At 42.3% G+C, this 21,622-nt stretch overlaps 1 protein-coding gene across 7 annotated transcripts in view; it reads right to left on the reverse strand.

Annotated features, from left to right (window-relative positions):
- LOC117361316 overlaps positions 1-21,622 on the reverse strand; it is a 192,098-nt gene that overhangs the window by 166,263 nt on the left and 4,213 nt on the right. For 4 of the 7 annotated variants that reach the window (XR_004539626.1, XR_004539628.1, XR_004539623.1 and 1 more), the window contains exon 2: positions 5,749-6,042. Coding sequence is in view for 1 of the 7 variants with exons in the window: in XM_033946481.1 (XP_033802372.1) it covers positions 5,749-5,925 (177 nt within the window). In the remaining 6 variants the exon portion in view is untranslated. Of the gene's footprint in view, positions 1-5,748; positions 6,043-13,047; positions 13,158-20,561; positions 20,683-21,622 lie in introns of all 7 variants that reach the window. The other 3 variants (XR_004539625.1, XR_004539624.1, XR_004539627.1) reach the window with 3 other exon arrangements.

Genomic DNA, 21,622 nt, shown 5'->3' on the forward strand with positions numbered 1-21,622 from the left:
TATTTCTGTTTGACTTTTTTTTTTTTCCTTGGCTGTCCACTACCACCCCTTGCCTGCTCCCCCCTGTCCATTCTCCCTTCCTTTTACCTCCCCCTGTGTCCTCCACCACCCCATCACTGCTCACCTTATCCAGCAGAAGCCCTTCTCCCTTTGTTTTACCTCCCCCTGTCCATCATCACCTCCTTCCTACTCCCCCTGTCCATCAACCCCTTTTCTGCCCTCCATTTCCGTGTGTTGCAGCATTTGGGTGGGATCTGACTGGTATCCACTGCACACACCAGCCCTGAGCCTTCCTTCTTACCTAGCTCGGTGAGGTCGTTGCAGGTTTTCACTCCCTAGAATGTGAGCTTAAGAAGAGGCCGCCCCTACTCTGTAGGCGCCCTCATTCTAGGTGTACTGCCGTAGGAGCGCACAGACCTCCATCAAGCAAAAACAGCACTACTGGCCAAAGTTTATTTTAAAGTTTAAAGCCGCTGCGGCAGCTCCTCGCACTATCACTGCCTGCATCGGAAGCCTCATGAGAGGAGCCGCCGCAGTGGTTTTAAACTTTAAAATAAACTTTGGCCAGTAGTGCTGTTTTTGCTCGATGGAGGTCTGCGCGAGCAGGGAGGTGGTGTGGGGACATTTATTTTTAATTTTGAAGGCGGCGCGAACTGACTCGGGTTCGGGGCCTTCCGCTGTTGCAGGAGCGGAGCGGGCTTCTGGAGGTGATCAGCGGGTGGCTGCGGTCCCGTGCTGAAGTCCTCTATCCCAACTGTCTGGCAGACGCGGTAAAAGCTGAGAGGGCCGGCGGAATAAATATTTAGCCTCCCCCCCTCCAGCGCGGTGTCAGAACTGGTTCGGTGTCATCCGCCTCGGGGGAGGGAGAGAGATAGTTTCACGCGCATGCGCACTTCCTATGTGTTGCTACAGCTCACGGAAAACCGGCACACACATAGGAAATGCGCATGAGCGGCCTAGCGTTTTATTATATTAGATGACAGGTGTTGCCATATAACAAATTACGAGCAATTGGAAGAATTGGAAGAGGCTTAACTATAGTTTTTGGTGGAATTCATTGTGTTATATGTATAAAATGGAAAGAACATTAGCCATTCAGAAAGGGAATTTTAAGAAATTTCAGGAGACTTGGGAGCCATTAGCAAAATATTGTAACGTCTAATCATTGTTTTCCCCCTATAAACATGCATATCTAGGAGGGGGGAGGTTGGGGGTCTGATAGGATAATAAATTTAGATATATTGAATTGAGGTTTGATATAGAAATTTTATGTTGGACATTGTGATTGTTTAGGAGGGAGGGGGGATTAATTCTGAAATAGATATTAATAGAATATCAAGTGTGGTATTGAAGTATAAAATGTTGTATTTATTGTTACACTTATTGTAAGTTTTGAAAATAATAAAGAATTTGAAAAAAAAAGAGCTGAAAAGAAATATATCAGTTTAGAAAGAGTTACAAAGTCATTTCTATAGCTCTAAGGCCCCAATACTCAAAGGACCAGTGCTAAAGTCAACAATAGACTCTATATGTAAGAACAGTGCTGAAATTTAGCTCTCTAATGCACAAAGTAAAAGGTATTCGATTTATATGCACGCTGTGAAACTGAAAGCAAAGAGGAGGAATGTGCCAACCTCCCACACTTTCTCTGCCCACCCCCCAAACATTCCCCCATAATCCACCAATGTAACATGCTCCCAGTCACCTCCCTGTCCTCATTCCCAGCCAACCCACTGTGGACCACCCCCACACGGTTGCATCCTCCATACACGCCAGCCAACCCAGCCCTATTCGCTACTATCTACTTCACCTACCAATCATCACAAACCAAGGCAAATACGGTGATCTAAGCTCCCAACACAAAAACCACCGTACCAGAAATCCCCTAAATCTCATTCCCATCCCACCTGCCACCCCTACCACAAAATATAACCCACCCACCCTGGCCCTCATCAATGCCAGATCAGCCACCAACAAAACCACCATTCTCCACAACCTTCTCCATGACAATAGATGGGATATTCTTATGATCACAGAACCCTGGCTCCGTGACAATAGTAGGGTAGCACTGGGCGAACTATGCCCCCCTGACTATCAAGCCTTAGCTTGCTCCCTCACCTCTGGCAAGGGAGGTGGAGTAGCAGCCATCATCAAGACCATCACCTCCCCCAAACTAATAGACTCCATGACCCTCCCCACACTAGAAGCCCTTGCCTTTACAATCAACACCAAAAGAGAAGTCACTCTCATCCTGCTTTACAGAACACCCCACTCCCCAGCAGATGCTCTGGAAACCCTCCTCAACTTCATCACCAAACCTTTCCTCTCCCAAAGACGCCTGGTCATCCTAGGCAACTTCAACTTCCCAGACTACCCCAACACCACTGGCATGAGCAACGACTTCCTATCTTCTCTGGCCAACCTAGAACTTGTCCAGATTATCAAATTATATCCACCACTACACACTCAGCATGCAACACCTTAGACTTAGTGTTCATGCACAAAGACCTCATCACTGACCCCAACATCCTAACTGCACCACCACTCCAGACCCATGGTCAGACTACCACCTCACCATGTTCCAGCTCCCCAATGAAACCACCCCAGCTTCCCCATGAAACCCGAATCCCACCACACATATTCATATTGCAGACTCAGTCAACCCACAAGACATGGCAGTTGGCATCCAGAACATCAGTAAAACCTACAGCTGACACCTCCAATCCATCAACTTGGCTGCCTCCAACTGGCACTCAGGAATCCAGTCCCTATGCAACAACCTTGCCCAGAAAAAAACCTCAAAGGTACCCACCAACAAACCCCCAGCCCCCTGGTTCACTAACGACCTGCGATCCCTGAAAAGAACTCTGAGGAAATCTGAAAGAAAATGGGTTAAACACCCAAATGAAGAATCAAAGGCTCACTGGAAGAGCCTACTAGCTTCCTACAAGTCCTCCATCTTGGAGGTGAGAAAAACCTACTACTCTCAACTCCTACAAAAAGTCCCCAACCTATCTAGACACTTGTTTGCCCTGACAAACCACTTCTTCTCTGCTGCCCAAGGATGCAATCCTAACAGCCCCACAGACCTAGACAGCGAGACCCTCTCTAGCTTCTTCCAAAACAAAATCGACACCATCCATAACAAGCTGGACAACACCCCTAGCAACAGTCCCCCCCCCAGACCTGCTCTCCTCAAGGTCCGACTAGTCCAGCATCCAGACCACTATCCCAACTCCTCCCAGCCATGCACAATGAACTTCTCGAAACTCTGAAGGAGCTCAAACCCTCCAGCACTATCCTGGACCCCTGCCCTTCCAGCCGCCTCCTATCCACCACCGACGCCTTAGCTGAATCCCTGCTACCCATCATAAAAACCTCCTTGGCAACTGGTAAGGTCCCACTCAGTTGGAAAATGGCTATTATCAAACCCACTCTCAAGAAACCCACCCTTGACCCAAACAACTGCCAATCAGTCTCCAACTTCCCATTTGTATCCAAAATCCTGGAAAGAACAGTACTCCACCGGCTACTCCCATTCATAGGGGATGGGAGGGAGTGGACATCCCTCCTGCCGATCTTCGATTTGGGGGGATTGTGTGTTTATTCTGCACATGTGCTGATTCCTATCACCAGTGTTGGGCACATGCAAATTTAGCAAACCTTCACTACTCTCTGCCAACCTCATTTGCATCTGCATTTTGAGGAGAATGACTCACTTTTTTTAAAATCACTACAATAACGACTGCGACAGCGGCCCATCGGTTTTTAACGTGAAGTTTTGAGAATCTAGCCCTTAGTCCAGTGATTTTCCACATTTTTTTTTCCGTCAGATATGAAGAAGGGGTTACCTTCAAAAGCTAATTATAAAATGCATTGAGGTAGTCCAATAAAAAGGTATTAATTTATTTCCGTTGTTTTTGTTTTATTTCTAAATATGACTCCAAGAAGATATTGCCTCAAAAGCTAGTCAAAAAATGTACTGTCCAATGAAAAATGTATTTTTTTTGTTTGTTTCAGTTTATTTCTATTACCTTTAAAGAACAGAAACTATTTAGTGTGACATGTATGCACTAATGGGGGGAAGGGAGGAGAAGAGGAAACCCAGAAGTCAATCACACACACAGTCTTATTTGGCCCCTCCGTTTCCCACTACTATCACTACAAGTGCAAGCAAACTTTTGGTATGTTTCTTTGTGGAGTTGGAAGCAGTAGCGTTCGGGAGCTGTTTTTAAAGGCAAGTAGTGGAAGCCTTACAGCAGTGGTCTCAAACTCGCGGCCCGCCAGGTGCTATTTTGAGGCCCTCGGTATGTTTATCATAATCACAAAAGTAAAATAAAACAGTTTCTTGATCATAGGTCTCTTCAGCTATAAATTACAATATTATTATTAAGACTTGGCAAAAAGGAAAGATTTATAAACTATAAAGAGTTTTACCTCATGCAAAATTGTCATTTCTTTAATAAGACATTAAGGGGCTCATAATCGAAAGAGAAAAACATCCAAAAACCGGCCTAAGTCGGCACTTGGACTAACATTTCCCAAATACATCCAAGTGCTGATAATAAAAACGGGTTTTGGACGTATTTCTAAACAACCTAGGCCTTCATAGTGCCGCTGAACGACCAAAGCTAAATGGGGCATTTCAGGAGGAGTGTCAAAGGCGGGAGTTGGGCAGGACATGGGCCGGCTTAGACATAGTCGTACAGCATGTATAACCAAAAGTTATACAGCCCATGATAGATGGAACTTGGACGTTGCGACTTAGACCATGTAAAACATGGTCTAAGTCACAAAAACCCACCTAAACACTGCAAACACATAAAACCGACCCCCACACACTACCCCAGTGATCACCGACCCCCCCCCCATAAAAATATTAATCACACCTTTAAAATTCAGCCTCCAAACCATCTGGCAGCCTGGCATAGGAAAGCCTAGTCGTCCAGCACAGAGCGGCTTAAGCCGTCTTGGGGGTGGGTTAGGGACTCATGGAGAGGAGGACCCATACCCATAAGCCCTTGTAATCACCGCATTGATACTGAAACATGTGCACTCCCCTATACACCCCCAAAACCCTTTTGTACTGGTATATAAGTGGCTCCTGCAGCTATAAGGGCTATTGGGGTGGTAGATAAGTGGGTCTAGGGGATTCTTGAGGTGGTTTGGGGGGCTCACCATGACCTATAAGGGAGCTGTAGTGAGATGACGACATGACATCCTTTTTGTGAAGTTCACAGCAGTGCCCTGTAAGGTACCCCACTATTTAGGTGCCATGTCTGGGTGTTCAGTCCATCACTTTGCAGACCCCTCCCACATCCAACAGGGCTTGTTCTAGGCGTTTTTGACTTGGACAAAAAGTTGGACGAAAATGTGGTATAAAGATGGACGATTTAGTGACTTGGACGATCAGATCGTCAGGACGTATAGTTAGACGATTTTCGAAACAAAAACAATTTTGGACCTATTTTTTGAAAATGTGTCCTAGGCTGTGTTTTTACTTTGGACGACTTGCGACTTAGACGCAAACAGACTTAGACGTCCCTTTCGATTATGCCCCTCTAACTATTTTTTCTGATTCCCTCCAAGTACCTACAAATCCAAAATGTAGCCCTGCAAAGGGTTTGAGTTTGAGACCACTGCCTTACAGGGAGTAATCTTGTGATTTTATCCTGTCACAGCGCAGCTTCTGGAGGCAGGGCAGTGTGAAGGACCCTTCCCCATTCGTTTATGTACACTGTTTCTTACCTGAGATTGGGAAGGCTGAGCCATGCTTGATTGCATCTGCTCCATTTCACTGCAGAGTAACGGTTCTTGGCTGCTCTGACCCTTCTTCTTAAACCATCTGCAGGCATAGATCAGCTTGTCAAATACCAGTTTGAAGCAGCGGCAGGGATATAACAAGATCTTCAGCAAGGACCTCATCTAGCCCTGTATAATCTGGTCTTTGCAGCGATTTCCTCCTTTCCCACCGTTCATTGATGGGACATCTGCCGGTGCAAACGAGCAAAACTAGCTTCCGAGTTAGATAAAACTTCCCATCTAATCAGAGAGACAAAGATCAACTCAATGAATGGGCAAGCGAGAGGTTGCCTGTTATTCCCCCCACAGCTCCCTCTGGGTTTCAGCCCTACCCTGACCCAATACAGCAGCTGGTTAAGCTGAGGTCACAATGGCGGGTGGAGGATGGAATTTCCCCCGGGTCAGAATATGCTTCCTTCCGAACACACTGTGGTTGTTACAAAAATTTAAAAAAAAAAAACTCTGCAAAGTCTCAGGATATGTGGAGTCTTCAATGAACTGCTGGTAAGAAAAGACAAACTAAAACCCACTGAGGTTTTTCAAGTTTTATTGCAGAACAAGAAGAAATTTTGATAAACAATTAAAGTGCAGTTTCCTCTAAAAAAGATCTACCCTTTCTATTTCTTTTCTTAGCAGTTTCAAATACTCTGAATTCTTCTTAATAATTTGTTATATGCAAATGAATGCAATTACGGTTTCTTTTGTTTCTACATCACTATTTCTTATTCAATTTTCATGTACTTGAACTGCTTTCTGTATATTATTTATAATATTCAATAAAATTATTGAACTCAAAAAAAAAAAAAAAAAAGAATATTCAGTCATAAAATCAGCCTAAAAACCTTTTAAAGTGCTTTCAATTTAAAAGAAAACTAACTGTGTTTAAACTCTTTTTAGCTTACTTCACCTTCTGCCAACAAATTTAGGTCTTCTAAATATATTTTTCTTTTTACTTCTTCCTTTCCTTTGTTTAATAATAGGAGCTCTCAGTTCAAACACTTACTTTATCTCTGACGCTCCAATTTCTTTGCAAACAGAAATGAATAAATTAAGAAAAACCAAACAAACTTACCCTTGCTCAAGCCGTCACTAAAATTTACTCAGCAAAGCTTTCCCAAACTAACTCAACACTTTTACCCTTCTTCATGCTCTTATTAAAAATTTCTTTTTCACAAAACGTTTCTTTAAGATTACAATTCCTCAAAACACTTGCCAATGGCCACTTGCTCACCTCAAACAACAATTTAATTGGTGTCAGCAATTTTTAACACATATTTCCAATAAAAGAATTCCCCTTGTGCTTCACACAAGTAAAACAGGTCCTGTTACTCACTCTCTAGTCCTGGTTTTAACTCTAACTGCCTCTGAAAAACTGTTGAGAATGCTCACGTGCACACTCTCTCTCAGAATTCTCACATGCACTCTCTCTCTCAGAATTCTCACGTGCGCACACTCTCTCAGAATTCTCACGTGCGCACACTCTCTCAGAATTCTCACGTGCGCACGCTCTCTCTCAGAATTCTCACGTGCGCACACTCTCTCAGAATTCTCACGTGCGCACGCTCTCTCTCAGAATTCTCACGTGCGCACGCTCTCTCTCAGAATTCTCACGTGCACACACACTCTCTCAGAATTCTCACGTGCGCACACTCTCTCTCAGAATTCTCACATGCGCACGCTTTCTCTCTGAATTCTCACATGCGCACACTTTCTCTCTGAATTCTCATGTGCACGCTTTCTCTCTGAATTCTCATGTTCACGCTTTCTCTCAGAATTCTCACGTTCACGCTTTCTCTCAGAATTCTCACGTGCACACTCTTATGCACTCCAACACTTACAGAATATTCAGCCATCTTTACAAAAACAGCTTATCTGTTCCAATTAAATCCTTCTCTAACAGAATTTCTCATCAACTTAAAATAAATATTTTAGTTGCATTATTACCTCCAAGATAGGAAAATTTTTAAGCTGTGTAATTACCACATGACAAATGTCACCACCCCCTTTGATTGGGTGCTTCCAGTGCCCGCCCCAACCAAAGACTTTCTTGGAACAGCAAAAAAACCAACCAACCCTCCTTTGACAAAGCCACGCTGCTCACCAGCGCGAGCTAAATGCATAGCTGCCCTTCTATTCCTGTAGGTGGCTGGCATTTACCCCCTTTTACAAAACTGTAGCGTGGTTTTTACCGCCACGTCCGGAGCTATAAAAAGCTGTACGGTTTTGTAAAAGAGGGGGGGTCAGCTCACACTGCTAGGCAGCGTGGCTTTGTAAAGGAGAGGTGGGGGGGGAATTAATTAGTGAAGCCTTTACATCCATTGTGATTGCTTATGATCCCTATCCTTTTTTGTGGTATTTAGCATCCATTTTCAAACCGATTTGGTTCTGTCGAGTAACTTCTTTAAAAATTCATGTTAAATGTTGGGTTTCTAATATGCCATATTTAAAGAAGTAACTGAACAAGCTCTTCCTTTAAAACCAGTTCCCCTGTGCCAAAGCATCGTACAGCAAGGCTTAATAGAGATTTGTGTCTTCATAAAACAAGCAAACAAAAAATGTATCCAGGGCAAGAAGAACATTGGGGGTTCATTTCGGGTCTTAGGTATCAGGGTAGCTTGTATTACTCTTTGTCCAAATGTATTGGGTGTCAGGAAGATTCTGTCCAGACAGTAGTGTTTGGTGAAGGTATGTCGAGGACCATGTAGTTGTGTTGCAAGGGGATGTGGGCAAAGGTGCTGGCTAATATTCCCTCTAGCCACAAATGACTCAGATGTCATGAAAACAAATTGTATGAAATGGGACGCCAAAAACGTTTTTGGCATCCCATTTGAAAGAAGTCTGATTGGTCGGGATACACCCTAAGGCAGCAGAATTGTGAAACGTTGGCCACCGTTGATGTACCGATCAGCCGAAGATAAGTGGAAAAGTTTTTCTTCTATCTTTTTTTCATTAGTAAAGCACAGCATAATGGGAGAACTAGAAGTCACAGCCAAAAAAGAGGACATAGACATCATTGGAATCACGGAAACATGGTGGAACGAGGAAAACAAATGGGATATAGTATTGCCAGGGTACAAACTCTATAGAAGAGACAACTCACAAGAAGGGTGGAGGAATAGCACTATATATAAAGGACACCATTCAATCGACCAGAGTAGATATGGAAACAAAGGCGGAAGGATTGGAATCGTTATGGGTCAAATTACCAGGAAAAAATGGTTTTGATATAAAATTGGGACTGTACTACCGACCACCTGGACAAACGGAAGCAAATGACAAAGAACTGACAGCAAAATTGAGGCGGGAATGCAAAAATGGAAACGTGCTGGTAATGGGGGATTTTAACTACCCTGGGATAGACTGGAGTATTGGAAACTCGAACTGTGCGAGGGAAACAGAATTCCTAGAGGTTGTGAGGGACTGCTTTATGGAACAGCTCATCAAGGAACCAACGAGGGGGAATGCCACTCTTGACCTAATCCTCAATGGGCTAGGGGAACCTGCAAAGGAAGTTGAAGTAGTAGGACCACTAGGAAACAGCGATCACAACAAACTAGAAGTAGGAACATCAAAAGGGAAGAGAACCACGGTTACAATGCTCAACTTCAAGAAAGGGAACTATGATGCTATGAGAGCAATGGTGAGAAAAAAGCTCCGAAACAGCTCACGGAAAACAGAGACTGTGGAGCAAGCCTGGTCCCTATTCAAGGACACGGTGCAAGAAGCACAGCTTATGCACATCCCCAGATTTAGAAAAGGGTGCAAAAAAAAAAAAATGAATGAAAGACCCGGTATGGATAACCAATGAAGTGAAGAATGAGATAGGAGACAAGAAAAAATCGTTCCGGAAATAGAAAAAGGATCAAACCGGGGAAAACTGGAAGGCACACAGAAACTGCCAAAAAAAATGTCAAAGAAGAGCGAAAAGGGATTATGAGGAAAGACTGGCCAGGGAAGCAAAAAATTTCAAATCATTCTTCAAATACGTTAAAGGGAAGCAACCAGCGAGGGAGGAAGTAGGACCGTTGGATGATGGAGACAGAAAGGGAGTGATAAAAGAAGAAAAAGAGGTAGCTGATAGGTTAAATAAGTTCTTCTCGTCAGTCTTCGAAATACAGTATCTTGGAGCAGGGGATGAGAGGGAGGGAGAGAAGGGGAAATGTTGGACAAGGGCAGGAGGGGTGCTAGATCATAGATTGATGGGGGAGAGAACAGCAGGAAAGAGAGTGGAAGCAATCTTCAACCCTGAGGGGGAGGGAAGAGAGAGGTGGTGAGATGATTGATTATGGTGAGAGGGACAGAAGGGAATAGAGATGGGATAGGAAGATAGTGAAGGAAAAAGGACAGGGAGATGTCAGGAGAGGAGATGCTGGGCTACAAGAATGGAGGGAGGGGATATGCTGGAAATTGTGGAATTGTGGGACTGACCAAGGGACAGGGGTGGCAAGGACATGAATGAAAGGAAGATAACCTCTAGCCCCTCACCACTGCTGCTTTCCTGCATGCGCCTGACGCTGACGGCACAAGTTCTTCCCACTTCCATCTTCTGCCCTTTTCTCTCCCTCCCTCCACCCCAGGCAATTCACTAAGGAGGCAGGATAACTGATGGAATTGCCTGGGGTGGAGAGAGAAAGGGCAGATGATGGAAGCGGGGAGAACTTGTGCCGTCAGCTTCAGGCGCATATGGGAAAACAGCAGCAGCGGTGAGGAGGTGAGGGGCCCTCACCTCCTCACCACTGCTGCTGCTTCCCACATGCTGAATGGGGGGGGGGGGAAGAAGATAGAGTTAGTGAGATAGAGGAGGGATGTAGGAAAAGGGTGGCAAGCTGTGAGTAGACACAGTGAAAAGAGGGAAACTGAGGACTGAATAGTAAGAAAGAATTTAATTTAGACGGAGGCAGGAAATAGAGAAGGAAGAACAGAGAAGAAAAGGGAAGAGAGAAGAGAATTCCCAGAAACAGGGGAGACAGATAGATATCAGATCTGAGTGGAGGAAATGAGAAGAGAGAGACACTAAAAACCACAGGGGGAGAGAAGGAGAGATGGAATGAGAGAAATGCCAGACCACAGGGGGAAGATGATGGATGCTAGACCAAAGAGGGGCAGGGGGAGCAGAAGGAGAGATGACAGAGGGAGGTAGAGATTTTCTGGAAGGGGGAGACACTGGATAGAAGGAAGTGAATGACAAGAAGATGAGGAAAGCAGAAACCACATGACAAGAGGTAGAAAAAAAGTCTATTTTTTATTTTATTGCTTTAGGATAAAGTAGTATTTTAGCTGTGTTGATAAATGTTTAGAAATAGAAATGGTGATCCTTTTATTGGACTAATTTTAATATATTTTTGGCTAACTTCCAGAGACCAGATTCTCCTTCCTCATGTCAGGACAGGATACTGTAACAGCAGTATACTTTACTGACCTAAGGAAAGAGGGTTTGGCCTCTGAAAGCTAATTTAAAAAATGTATTAGTCCAATAAAAATGGTATCTTATTTTCCATTTTTTTGTTATATTTTTATTTGTTAGTTTGTAAAGTGATTTGTTATTTTTCTTTTTTTCAAATTTACATCTGCTATCTTTATATTTTGTTCAGTATTGGGGGATATGCACCACTGTTTCTTCACCCCTATACTGTACCGTTCCTTCAGTTTATAACACAAGGCAGCATGCTGAATGCTTTGCACTGCTCCGATGGTCACAGAATTCCTATGATCGTCAGAACAGCCTAGAACATTCAGCCCGCCAGCCAGCGCTAAAAACCTCTTCCGTGCTTTTGTAAAAAGGGGAGGAGGGAGTTTAGTTTGTGATTACTTATTCCATACTGGGTGAGGGTGGTTCTGTGTCCTGTGTGTATGAAAGACATGGTTTTCTGTTAGCGTTGACCAGCCTTGTTTGGCAAAATGCATCAGGCTTGGTTCCTGGGAGCACCTTGAATATACCTGATTTGAATCTCCTTATTGGCTGCCGATCTTTTTTTGTTCCACGTTGGATTCTTTGGTGGACCGCTTGCCTTGTTGTTTTGTTACAAATTAACATACATGGAGTGGAACATAATAGAGTAGTTACCCATAGGTATGTATTTTTATACATACATATGGGTTACAGATGGATGACATAGAGTGATGCAGTTGAGAGGAGTTGCAAACTTGGTTATTAATATAGACTTATGTTTCGGATAATATTACTGCTTTACAATGCATTTGAACACTTTTATATATGTATGGAAAGGGTTTAGAGTTAAAGTCCTGGGCAAGTAGGTGGGAAGGGAAGGAAGAGAGGTTTTGTTCAGAGATGTTTTGGGGCTTGCATAGAACTAAAACTGTACACTGGCACTGGCACTGGCACTTTGTTATTTGTTTTGAATTTTATAATAAAAGAAATACAAGTGGAAATAAAGAAGTAAATAAGAAAACAGGTAAATAAATGTGGGTGGGGTGTTGGTGGGATGTGGGCGGGGCAAGGCTAGGGGGCCCATTATACTTTTGTGCCTAGGGGCCCTCAACGAATTAATCCTGCCCTGATCAGAAGAGAGCCAAGGCTGACTGAGCAGGGGATGGAAGATGTGCCAGCAAACCTTTCAAGAGGGATGTGGTTGGGGGGGGGGGGGGCAGGAAGAAGTTTAAGCATAATTCATCGCAGTTCATCGCATCTGTCATGGAGAGGACAATTAATCATGGTTGTTTCATTGCGGCCGTGTTAAAACATCCCATGATGAAACAGCCACGATGAATTGTCCCATTCCACTGATTGTTGAGTTTTTGGATTATTCAGCACAGTTTTGCCTTCCATGGGGAAAGAAGTCCTCACAAACATCCACCCAAAAAATTGTTTCACTTCTCTCCAGAGGATGGTATTTCAAAAAGAGCTATCTTCTCTACTCCAGCAGAATACAATCAAACCATTTACTTTCCGTACCAAAAAAGACAAAGGGAGTTTGACTGATTCTTGACATGCAGAAACTCAACAAGTATCTCCTCGGAGAAAAGTTTTGCATGGTTTCTCTAAGATCCATTGTTTCCATAATTCAACTCAATGACTGGTTTTGCTCTCTAGATCTCCAGGAGGCCTACACTCATATCTCCATTTTTTCCAGTCCACAGGAAGTTCCTACATTTCCGCTTTGGAATTCCACATTACCAAAAAGAGCCTTACCATCCATCTTGACCTCAGCTTCTTGTGTTTTCAGGAAGTGTCTCATAGCAGTGTTAGAAGCTCTGTGCAGGTGGAGTGAACATGTCTTTACCTACCTCAATAACTGGTTGATCAAGCAGCTACCCATCAGTTAGCACTGACTTCCATTCTGTCAGCCATCTGTCTCCTAGAACTTCTGGGATTTGTAGTCAAATCACATCTTCAACTGGTACAAAAATTTAGAATTCATAGGAGGCCTTTTTAATATGAGCACTTCTCAACAAGGCATGGACATAATATAATCTGTCCATACAGATTTCCAGTGCTACACAAGTTTCTGCTCATCAACTACTGTGTCTCCTATCTATCTATGACACGCCACTAGCTCAATTCCATTTTGAAGTACCTCGGTGGACTCTCTCTTCATTTCAATGGCATTTTCTGGTCCCAACAGGAAACAACACATCAAAACAATCTCCTGGAACTGTGAGTGTTCTAGAATGCCCTAACATTCCAGAACTGTCTCCTCAATCAGATGGTTCTTGTTCTCACAGACAACCAAGTACTACAACTACTATTTATTATTTCTATAACCCTACCAGATACACAAAGCACTGTATATTAAACATGCAAGAGACAGTCCCTGAGAGAGCTTAGAATCTAATTATGACAGACATACAGGACAAATGGTGAATCTATGTATGTTTAGCTATGGAATTACAGAGGGAATGGTGAGGTAGAGAGGGTAAGGGACTACAGAGGAAATGGCAAACAGATTTTTGTGCTTTGCAAGCTGGTAAGGATAGGACTTAAATGCAGCTTTGAAGAAGTAGGCTTTAAGCCTGGATTTGAATACTGCCAGAGATGGAGCATGATGTACCAAGCAACAGAACCAAGAGGAAAAAGGGGGTCCAACCTTGTCTGCAGTGAAAAAACCAACCAGGAACAAACAAACCAAAACTGCAGATATGTACAACGATGTAGGCAAAATTTATTGTGACAACCAAAGTATATTTAAAAACCTTTTTACCAAACAAGGGACCCAACACGGTCCGTGTTTCGGACAACCTTCATCAGGGGTCCTATTAGGTATAGTTTGTTTTTACTGTATTTTTCAACATAATTTTTTGTGACATATGTTTTTTCCCTTTTCTACCATGGTATGTATCCCAAAATTAATTAATTTTTCCTTTTTGTTTTTTCTCTCTTCTCTTAATATTTTCTTTCATTATTTAAGTCTGATGCTATCATCCATTTATTATTATTTCACTGGATTCTTTTATTTCTTCTTCTCCTTTTTTTGCACTATCATAGTGGCTTATGTTTCTTCACAGGCCATTCAAACTTAACACTAGTAGTCGTTTACTATCAAAATCCGACTTGTTGCTATTTCTTTTGCATGCAGTCTATTGATATTGCATGCGTACTTGTCACCTTTTAAAACATACACACATGTCCTTATGTCATTAGAATATAATATTTGCGTTTATGGTCAAATAAGATCATCTTGTCATTTTACTCTTATTATTTCTTATCTTTTTACCTTTTATTACTATATTGTTTCATATGTTTTTAATATTGTATTTTATGTTATATTTGTACCCAATAGGACCCCTGATGAAGGTTGTCCGAAACACGGACCGTGCTGGGTCCCTTGTTTGGTAAAAAGGTTTTTAAATATACTTTGGTTGTCACAATAAATTTTGCCTACAGCGTGATGTACCAAGTCAGGCAAGTTTTTCCAGCAATGCAATGCAGCAAGGCAGAAGGGACGGAGTTAGCAACAGAGGAGATGGGAACAGTCAAGAGAGACGATCAGAGTTCCCAGGGTGGGGTATAGGGAGATTTACTGAGGAGCTGCAGAGTGGATACACTTGTAGGTCAGTAAGAGGAGTTTGAATTGTATGCAGAAACAGACAGGGAGGAGAAGAGAAAGGGGACTTGTACACCACCTTTTTGTGGCTTTGGCATTTCAAAGCTGACATTCAAAGCAGTGGGCACTGAAGGACTTGCCCAGGGTCACAAGAAGCAGCACTGGGATTTGATCTCACAGCCTCTGGGTGCAGAGGCAGCAGCTTTATCAGTGACCACACCTTCCAGGATTAAGTCACATGTAACCTCAAGCTCAGGATACATTTGTCTTTTTGTTCAATGTCTCCCAAAGTGATGAAAATAAAAGAAAGAAAAAAAAAGTTTTCCCCTGTTTATAAGGACATCATAGCACATATTCCATATACTGTCATGGAATGTTGCCACCTTTGGTTTCTGTGACCTAGATTAGCCACTGTGAAAATAGGACACTGGGCTAGCTGGACCATTGTTCTGACCCAGTATGACTATTCTTATGTTCTTATTTAGCAGTCCTGTCTTTGTCCGATTTAACTTATCTGGTTAATGGCTGAATAAGAGCTCTTATCCATTTAAGTAAATTTTTATTTATTTATTAGGATTTCTAAAACTGCTCAAAACTTATCTCTTTGCACAAGCGTATACCATCTAACTCTATGTAATTTCTATATAGATTGGGCTTTCTCGGTATGTATGAAATTAAATACCATTAAGACAAAACTTTTATGGTTTGGCCCCAAATTACACCGATTACCATCTTTACTGCGGTTAAATTCTGGCGATACTTTGAAGATTGAGTTCTCGTCAAAAATTCTGGGGTTTATTCTGGATTCTACTCTTTCTTTGTCAAATCAAATTAATAGTATAATGAAAACATGTTTTTTCAGTCTTCAAATGTTCAGAAGGGTTCGCCATTTTTTTCATCAGCAACATTTTACAGTCTTGGTTCAGGCAATTATACTGACTCATCTGGATTATGTAAACTCTCTTTATACCAGTTTAAGCAAATGTAACATGAAAAGGCTGCAAGTTATTCAAAACACGGCAGCCAAATTGATATTTGGTAAGAGTAAATATGAGCATGTTACTCCTCTGTTGAAAGCTTTGCACTAGCTTCCAGATTATTGGAGAATTCAATTCAAATGTGCCAGTATGACATTTAAAATTCTATATAGGAATTTTCCCCCCCATTGATTACTCTCTCATTCAATTCTCAACAGCCTTTTTCCTCCAGGGGAATTCATACATTTAAATTAATCTTCCCTTCCATTAGGGGAATTAAAGCTTTAGGTAAGATTTGTCAATCTTTTGCTTTTTCCTTTGTAAAAATTTGGAATGATTTTCCTATAGAAGTTAGACTCCTTCCCTCTCTGACAACTTTTCGGAAAACCCTAAAAGCTTATCTATTTCAGAAATAAGGATCACAATTGATGATGCCTCTGCTCTAATAATTCATCTTCCTTGTTCCATTAGTAATTCTTTTGTAAACCGAATCGAGCCCCTCTGTATGCAAGACCAAGGATTGGACTGGATTGGATTGTAGTGCGGTACCGTTGATTGTGGCCTCTACCTTTGTCCTCTGCAATATATGTGTTGTTGTAAATTGTATGAGTCTAGAATTATGTATGTTGAATTGTGAGTTGCTTTGGTACAAAGTGGATTATAAATGCTTTAAATAAATATTATGTCCTGTCTATATGACCTTGGACGTCCCCCCATTTTTTTTAATACTGCAAAACGCTTAGAATTTCTGATAGACATTTAAACAAATTTTAATAAAATTTGAAAGAGATTCACCCAAGGCGATGTACAATTCAACATATAGCTTAGAATTTTGTTTACAGCATAACAGTAGTGAAAAGACTAAATGTAAACATAAGAACAGTGAATGAGGTAAACTCAAAATCAGCTAATTGAAACTTAAGACTACCATGAAACAATTTCAAACAAATACTTATTAACAGCATTAAAATTCAAGGAAGAGAGATATAATACAGTGTCAGCATAATACTTTTGAAACACTTTTGTCCGGGTTTTGTAAAGAAATTGCGTCATGAGATGGCATCCGTGCATGCGCGGATGCAATGCGGTGATGTCACACGCAAGTGTGCAAGTGTGTGATGTCATTGCGTCCGTGCATGCGCAGATGCCTTCCTGCCCAACGAACGGGCAGCGGGGATGGGCGGAACTGGGCAGGCCTGGGGGTGGGTCTAGGGGGGTCCTACCTAATAAGTACCCACTGTGGCGCAGTGGTTAAAGCTACAGCCTCAGCACCCTGAGGTTGTGGGTTCAAACCCACACTGCTCCTTGTGACTCTGGGCAAGTCACTTAATCCCCCCATTGCCTCAGGTACATTAGATAGATTGTGAGCCTGCCAGGACAGATAGGGAAAAATGCTTGAGTACCTGAATAAATTCATGTAAACCATTCTGAGCTCCCCTGGGAGAACGGTATAAAATAAATAAATAACATGGATATTTAGTTAAACCATATAGATATTATTACAATGTAGTTATCCTGTACATCAGAACCTTTCTTTCTACATAGTTACATTATAACATGCAATAGGGATACTAAAATCACTGAAAACCAGCCTCAGTGTCTTTCTTCGAACGGCCACATGAGGTCAGCAAAGCAAACCTTACCAGGCCACAGAACTCAACACTGAAAGCAGCAAGGTTAAAGGCGGAGCCAGAGTGCGAGATCTGCCCATATAAGGAAAAGCAGAGCCGGATTGTTCCCTGGAATCACCTTCAGCAGGTGACTTGGGCAGCCTTGAGACTGCGGCTGAAGGTCATTGGCACGCAGTGACTCTTAATCTGAAAGAAAGGTTTTCCGTTTTAAAGAGACAGTACTTAGGCTGCACTACAGACTTAGGCCACTCGTTTTGTTCTCCGTTTACAAATGTACTGTCTTGGGTTCCAGGAAGAGATCCAGCTCAAGGGCCCTGCAGCAAACTCAGGTCTGAGTGAGATCAGATTGAAACAACACACACTCACACACAAACGTATGCGGGCTTTTGTGTGATGGAAACCAAGGCCCAGCCTGACACCACCAAACATTTTTCTAAATCGCCAGTCTCTGTTTAACTATCCACCTTTATGACTGGCTGGGATTCATTACACACAAGCCTAGTCCTGATCTTAGTGAGCTAAATTTAGCCTGAAATTATTTCAAACAGTTGAAGGTGAATCTGTCCTGGTGTTCTGTTGTGTTTTTTTTTTTCCTACAGAAGCATTTCAAATGTTAGTAATAGCACAAGATCATTAAGATTTGTATTTTTACTCTCTGAAGGATACACTGGGTGCCCACTTTGAGGGGGTTTATGGTGGTGGGGGACTAGTATTACCACGATAATTCTGTATTGTTGTGATTTTCGTGTAGTGGGAATTTGCAGTCCTTGCATTTTAAGCTGTTTAGAAAGGATCTTTCATGGTTATAGGGTTCTGTGATTTGGTTCTGTATGGTAATGTGTGATGGATGTGCATAAAAATTTATTGAGACAAAAAAAAAGATTTGTATTTTTAATTCAGATTATTCTATAATTTCAGAGCAGAAATCAATATTTAGGGCTCCTTTTACAAAGTCTTAGTGCGTGCTTAGCGTGCGCTTAAATGCTGCACACGCTAGCCGCTACCGCCTCCTTTTCAGCAGGCGGTAATTTTTCAGCTAGCGCGCGCTAATCCTGTGCGTGCACTAAAAATACTAGCGCACCTTTGTAAAAGGAGCCCTTAATATATGCTCGGTAGGAAACTGAGGACTACTGCAGCCTGCAAAGTCATCTCATGGATACTTAGAAAATATGAAGACAGCACAAATACCTGGAGGGTTTCATAGAGAAGGATTTTATATGAAGGCTGGGGTAAGTGTCCCTTGTAAATAAAGCACAAAACTGCAAGGCATAAAAAGCCTTTGGACGCGATAGACTTTCGTATCACTTGTTTTCTACTTGGCCTATGTTTCTGAATGCTGTGGTTTGGTTTTGTGTTCAACAATTTCTAAATAGAAAACTTTCAGAAAAAAAAAGCCTTTGGACTTAGGCTTGACAGATTTTACTCTAGTAAAATCTGGACACCCCCCCCCTAACCCCACCCCCAGGCCTGCCCTTTTACACCCCAAATCCCATCCCAGCCCCCCCCCCACCGCCAGCTCTCATCGGGCAGGAGGAAATCTGTGCATGTGGGGTTTTCCTCCTGCCCGACAAGATTTAGGGGAGGCTTTTCAAAACCCGGACAAAGAGCCAGGTTTTGAAAAGCTGTCCGGACCCCCGACCATGTCCTCGAAAAGGAGTTCAATCAAGTTCAAATATAAAACAAAATTATTAAAATCTAAGCGGTTTACAATAAATAAGGACATGTCCAGAGAAATCTGCTTATTATTATGGATGGTTTTATATGTACTATTTATTATGGATGGTTTTATATGTACTAATTCTGTGCAAATTGGAATAAAGATTGTTTGTCCCAAGGTTGATGTGGTCTATCCCTATATTGTTCAGTTTTACGTGGGGTTTCTGTTCCTTCTTTTTCTTCTATATTATAGCAAGTCTTTAACATCAAGACATCAAAGTTCATTAAATAGTTGCATTTTTCCTTGGTTTTCTCTTACTTCCATTTTGTTTTTAATTTTTTGAAGGTTAGGAAGCAGGGTGAGTATGGTTCTGTATTCCTCTTCTGTCTGTAAAGAACTCCATTGCAGGTAAGCAACCCGGCTTCCTCAGAGACAAGTAGGGGGATGCAGGCACACTCCTTGGTGACTGCAGAGCTGAGGGGCACCCAAATAAATATTCTGGTACATTTTCTGATGGCCCAAGGGTTGCAAGGGTGGTGGTCACCTACTCTTGATGAATGAGCAAAGAGATTATGTAAAATCACCTGTCTGAAGGCTGCATCTTGAACGTGTGAATCGAGGGCCATGAGGGTGTTTTCCGTAAGTCTGCAAAGGAAGCTAATGGAAGAAGTTTTAGCTCGAAGCAGGTGGGGTCCTACGTATAAACCAAAATTCAATGCAGTTAGACACCCTGTAAGTAATCTAATAGTGCTGTTCTGCAGCCTAGTGAATGCAGGGAAATTTCTGACCAAGGAGAGGGAGGGTCTGGGAAGAACACTAATAGTGTATGGCCGTTTGGTGGAGGATGGGCAGGGGAGGGCTTGAATGGCTGGGAGGGTGTAGATGGGCTGGAGTAAGTCTTAACAGAGATTTCGGCAGTTGGAACCCAAGCACAGTACCGGGTAAAGCTTTGGATTCTTGCCCAGAAATAGCTAAGAAGAAAAAATTAAAAAAAAAAAAAAAAAAAATTTTTTTATTGAATCAGGTTGGGCAGACTGGATGGACCATTCGGGTCTTATCTGCCGTCATCTACTATGTTACTATGTAACACTTGTAGCACAATAGTTTAATTTCAGTGAACCTCGGCAATGACTTTTGGTAAAGGTTTTGGATGAGTTTGGAGAATAACTCTGTGGAGGAATTGTGTTTTACAAAACCGTAGCACAGTTTTTAGCGTTGGCCATGGTGCTAACAGCTCCAACACTCATAGGAATTCTATGAGTGTCAGAGCTGTTACTACCGCAGCTGGCGCTAAAAACCTCACTACAGTTTTGTAAAAGGGTGGGGAGGGGTAAGTGTTAGAGTTTACCAATTCCTTTTGTAATAGTGATAGATACTAGAAAGATGGTCTTCCTTGAAACCACCACTGGTGGTGACCTCCCATAAGCCTAACAAGTATGATGTTGAGGTCCCAGATAAGAGTAGGAGTTTTCAGAGTTGACTTCATACTCACAAAACCTCTCATGAATCGTGATATCGGGGTGAGTGGAGCAAGACTTCCCCTTCAATGTGGTGATGGTAGGTGGAAATAGCTGGCAAGCAAATATGTACTGACACAATCTTGAGGCCCGAGTCTGATAATTAAAAGAGATAGGGCAAACCTTGTGAAACAGCATGAGAATCGGATCCACTTTAAAAAGATCAGGCTTCCAAGTGGCAGGTTTTCTGCAAGCTAGCAAATCCTTTCATATCTTTTATGACAGAAAGAGAATCAATATATACTGCTCAATTTCCAGATATGAGAGAGAGAGAGAGACTCTTCAGATTGGGTTGTAGAAAATTATTTCCATGTTGAGTTAGAGGAAACGGATGGTAACTGAGTCATGGTTTATTCAAACTTGATAAACTGCTGTTTGCTAACTCGCAGATCAAAGTGGTTTACATTTTAACAATGAAGTTACAGGGAAATACTTTTAAAACCAATAGGAAATATTTTTTTCACTCAGAGAATAGTTAAGCTCTGGAACGCATTGCCAGAGGTTGTGGTAAGAGCAGATAGCGTAGCTGGTTTTAAGAAAGGTTTGGACAATTTCCTGGAGGAAAAGTCCATAGTCTGTTATCGAGAAAGACATGGGGGAAGCCACTGCTTGATCTGGATCGGTAGCATGGAATGTTGCTACTCCTTGGATTTTGGCCAGGTACTAGTGACCTGGATTGGCTAGAGATGGACCATTGGTCTGACCTAGTAAGTCTAATCTTATGTTCCTCATGGGTTTCATTTACACTATATTTTTCTTGCTCTGTATTTTTGTTTTGTTTTTGGAGGAATCTCTTTTCTTTGGGATAACCACACAGTTATTTATATGATCAAATAAATACACTGAAGGCGCAGAAATCCTCAATTAATTATTTCCTTCTACCTGCTGCATATCATCCATCTAACCTGAACAGGAAAGAGCAGAATGCACAGGAATGGACCAGTTATCAGTAACTGAACTCAGCAAAGGGTAGGATCTGAAAGCAGTCTAATGGCTCCCTCCCTCCCACTGCTGTGTCAATAACGTGTCCTTGCCC

Source organism: Geotrypetes seraphini, chromosome 5 (genome assembly GCF_902459505.1).
Source record: "Geotrypetes seraphini chromosome 5, aGeoSer1.1, whole genome shotgun sequence".
Taxonomy (NCBI): Eukaryota; Metazoa; Chordata; class Amphibia; order Gymnophiona; family Dermophiidae; genus Geotrypetes; species Geotrypetes seraphini.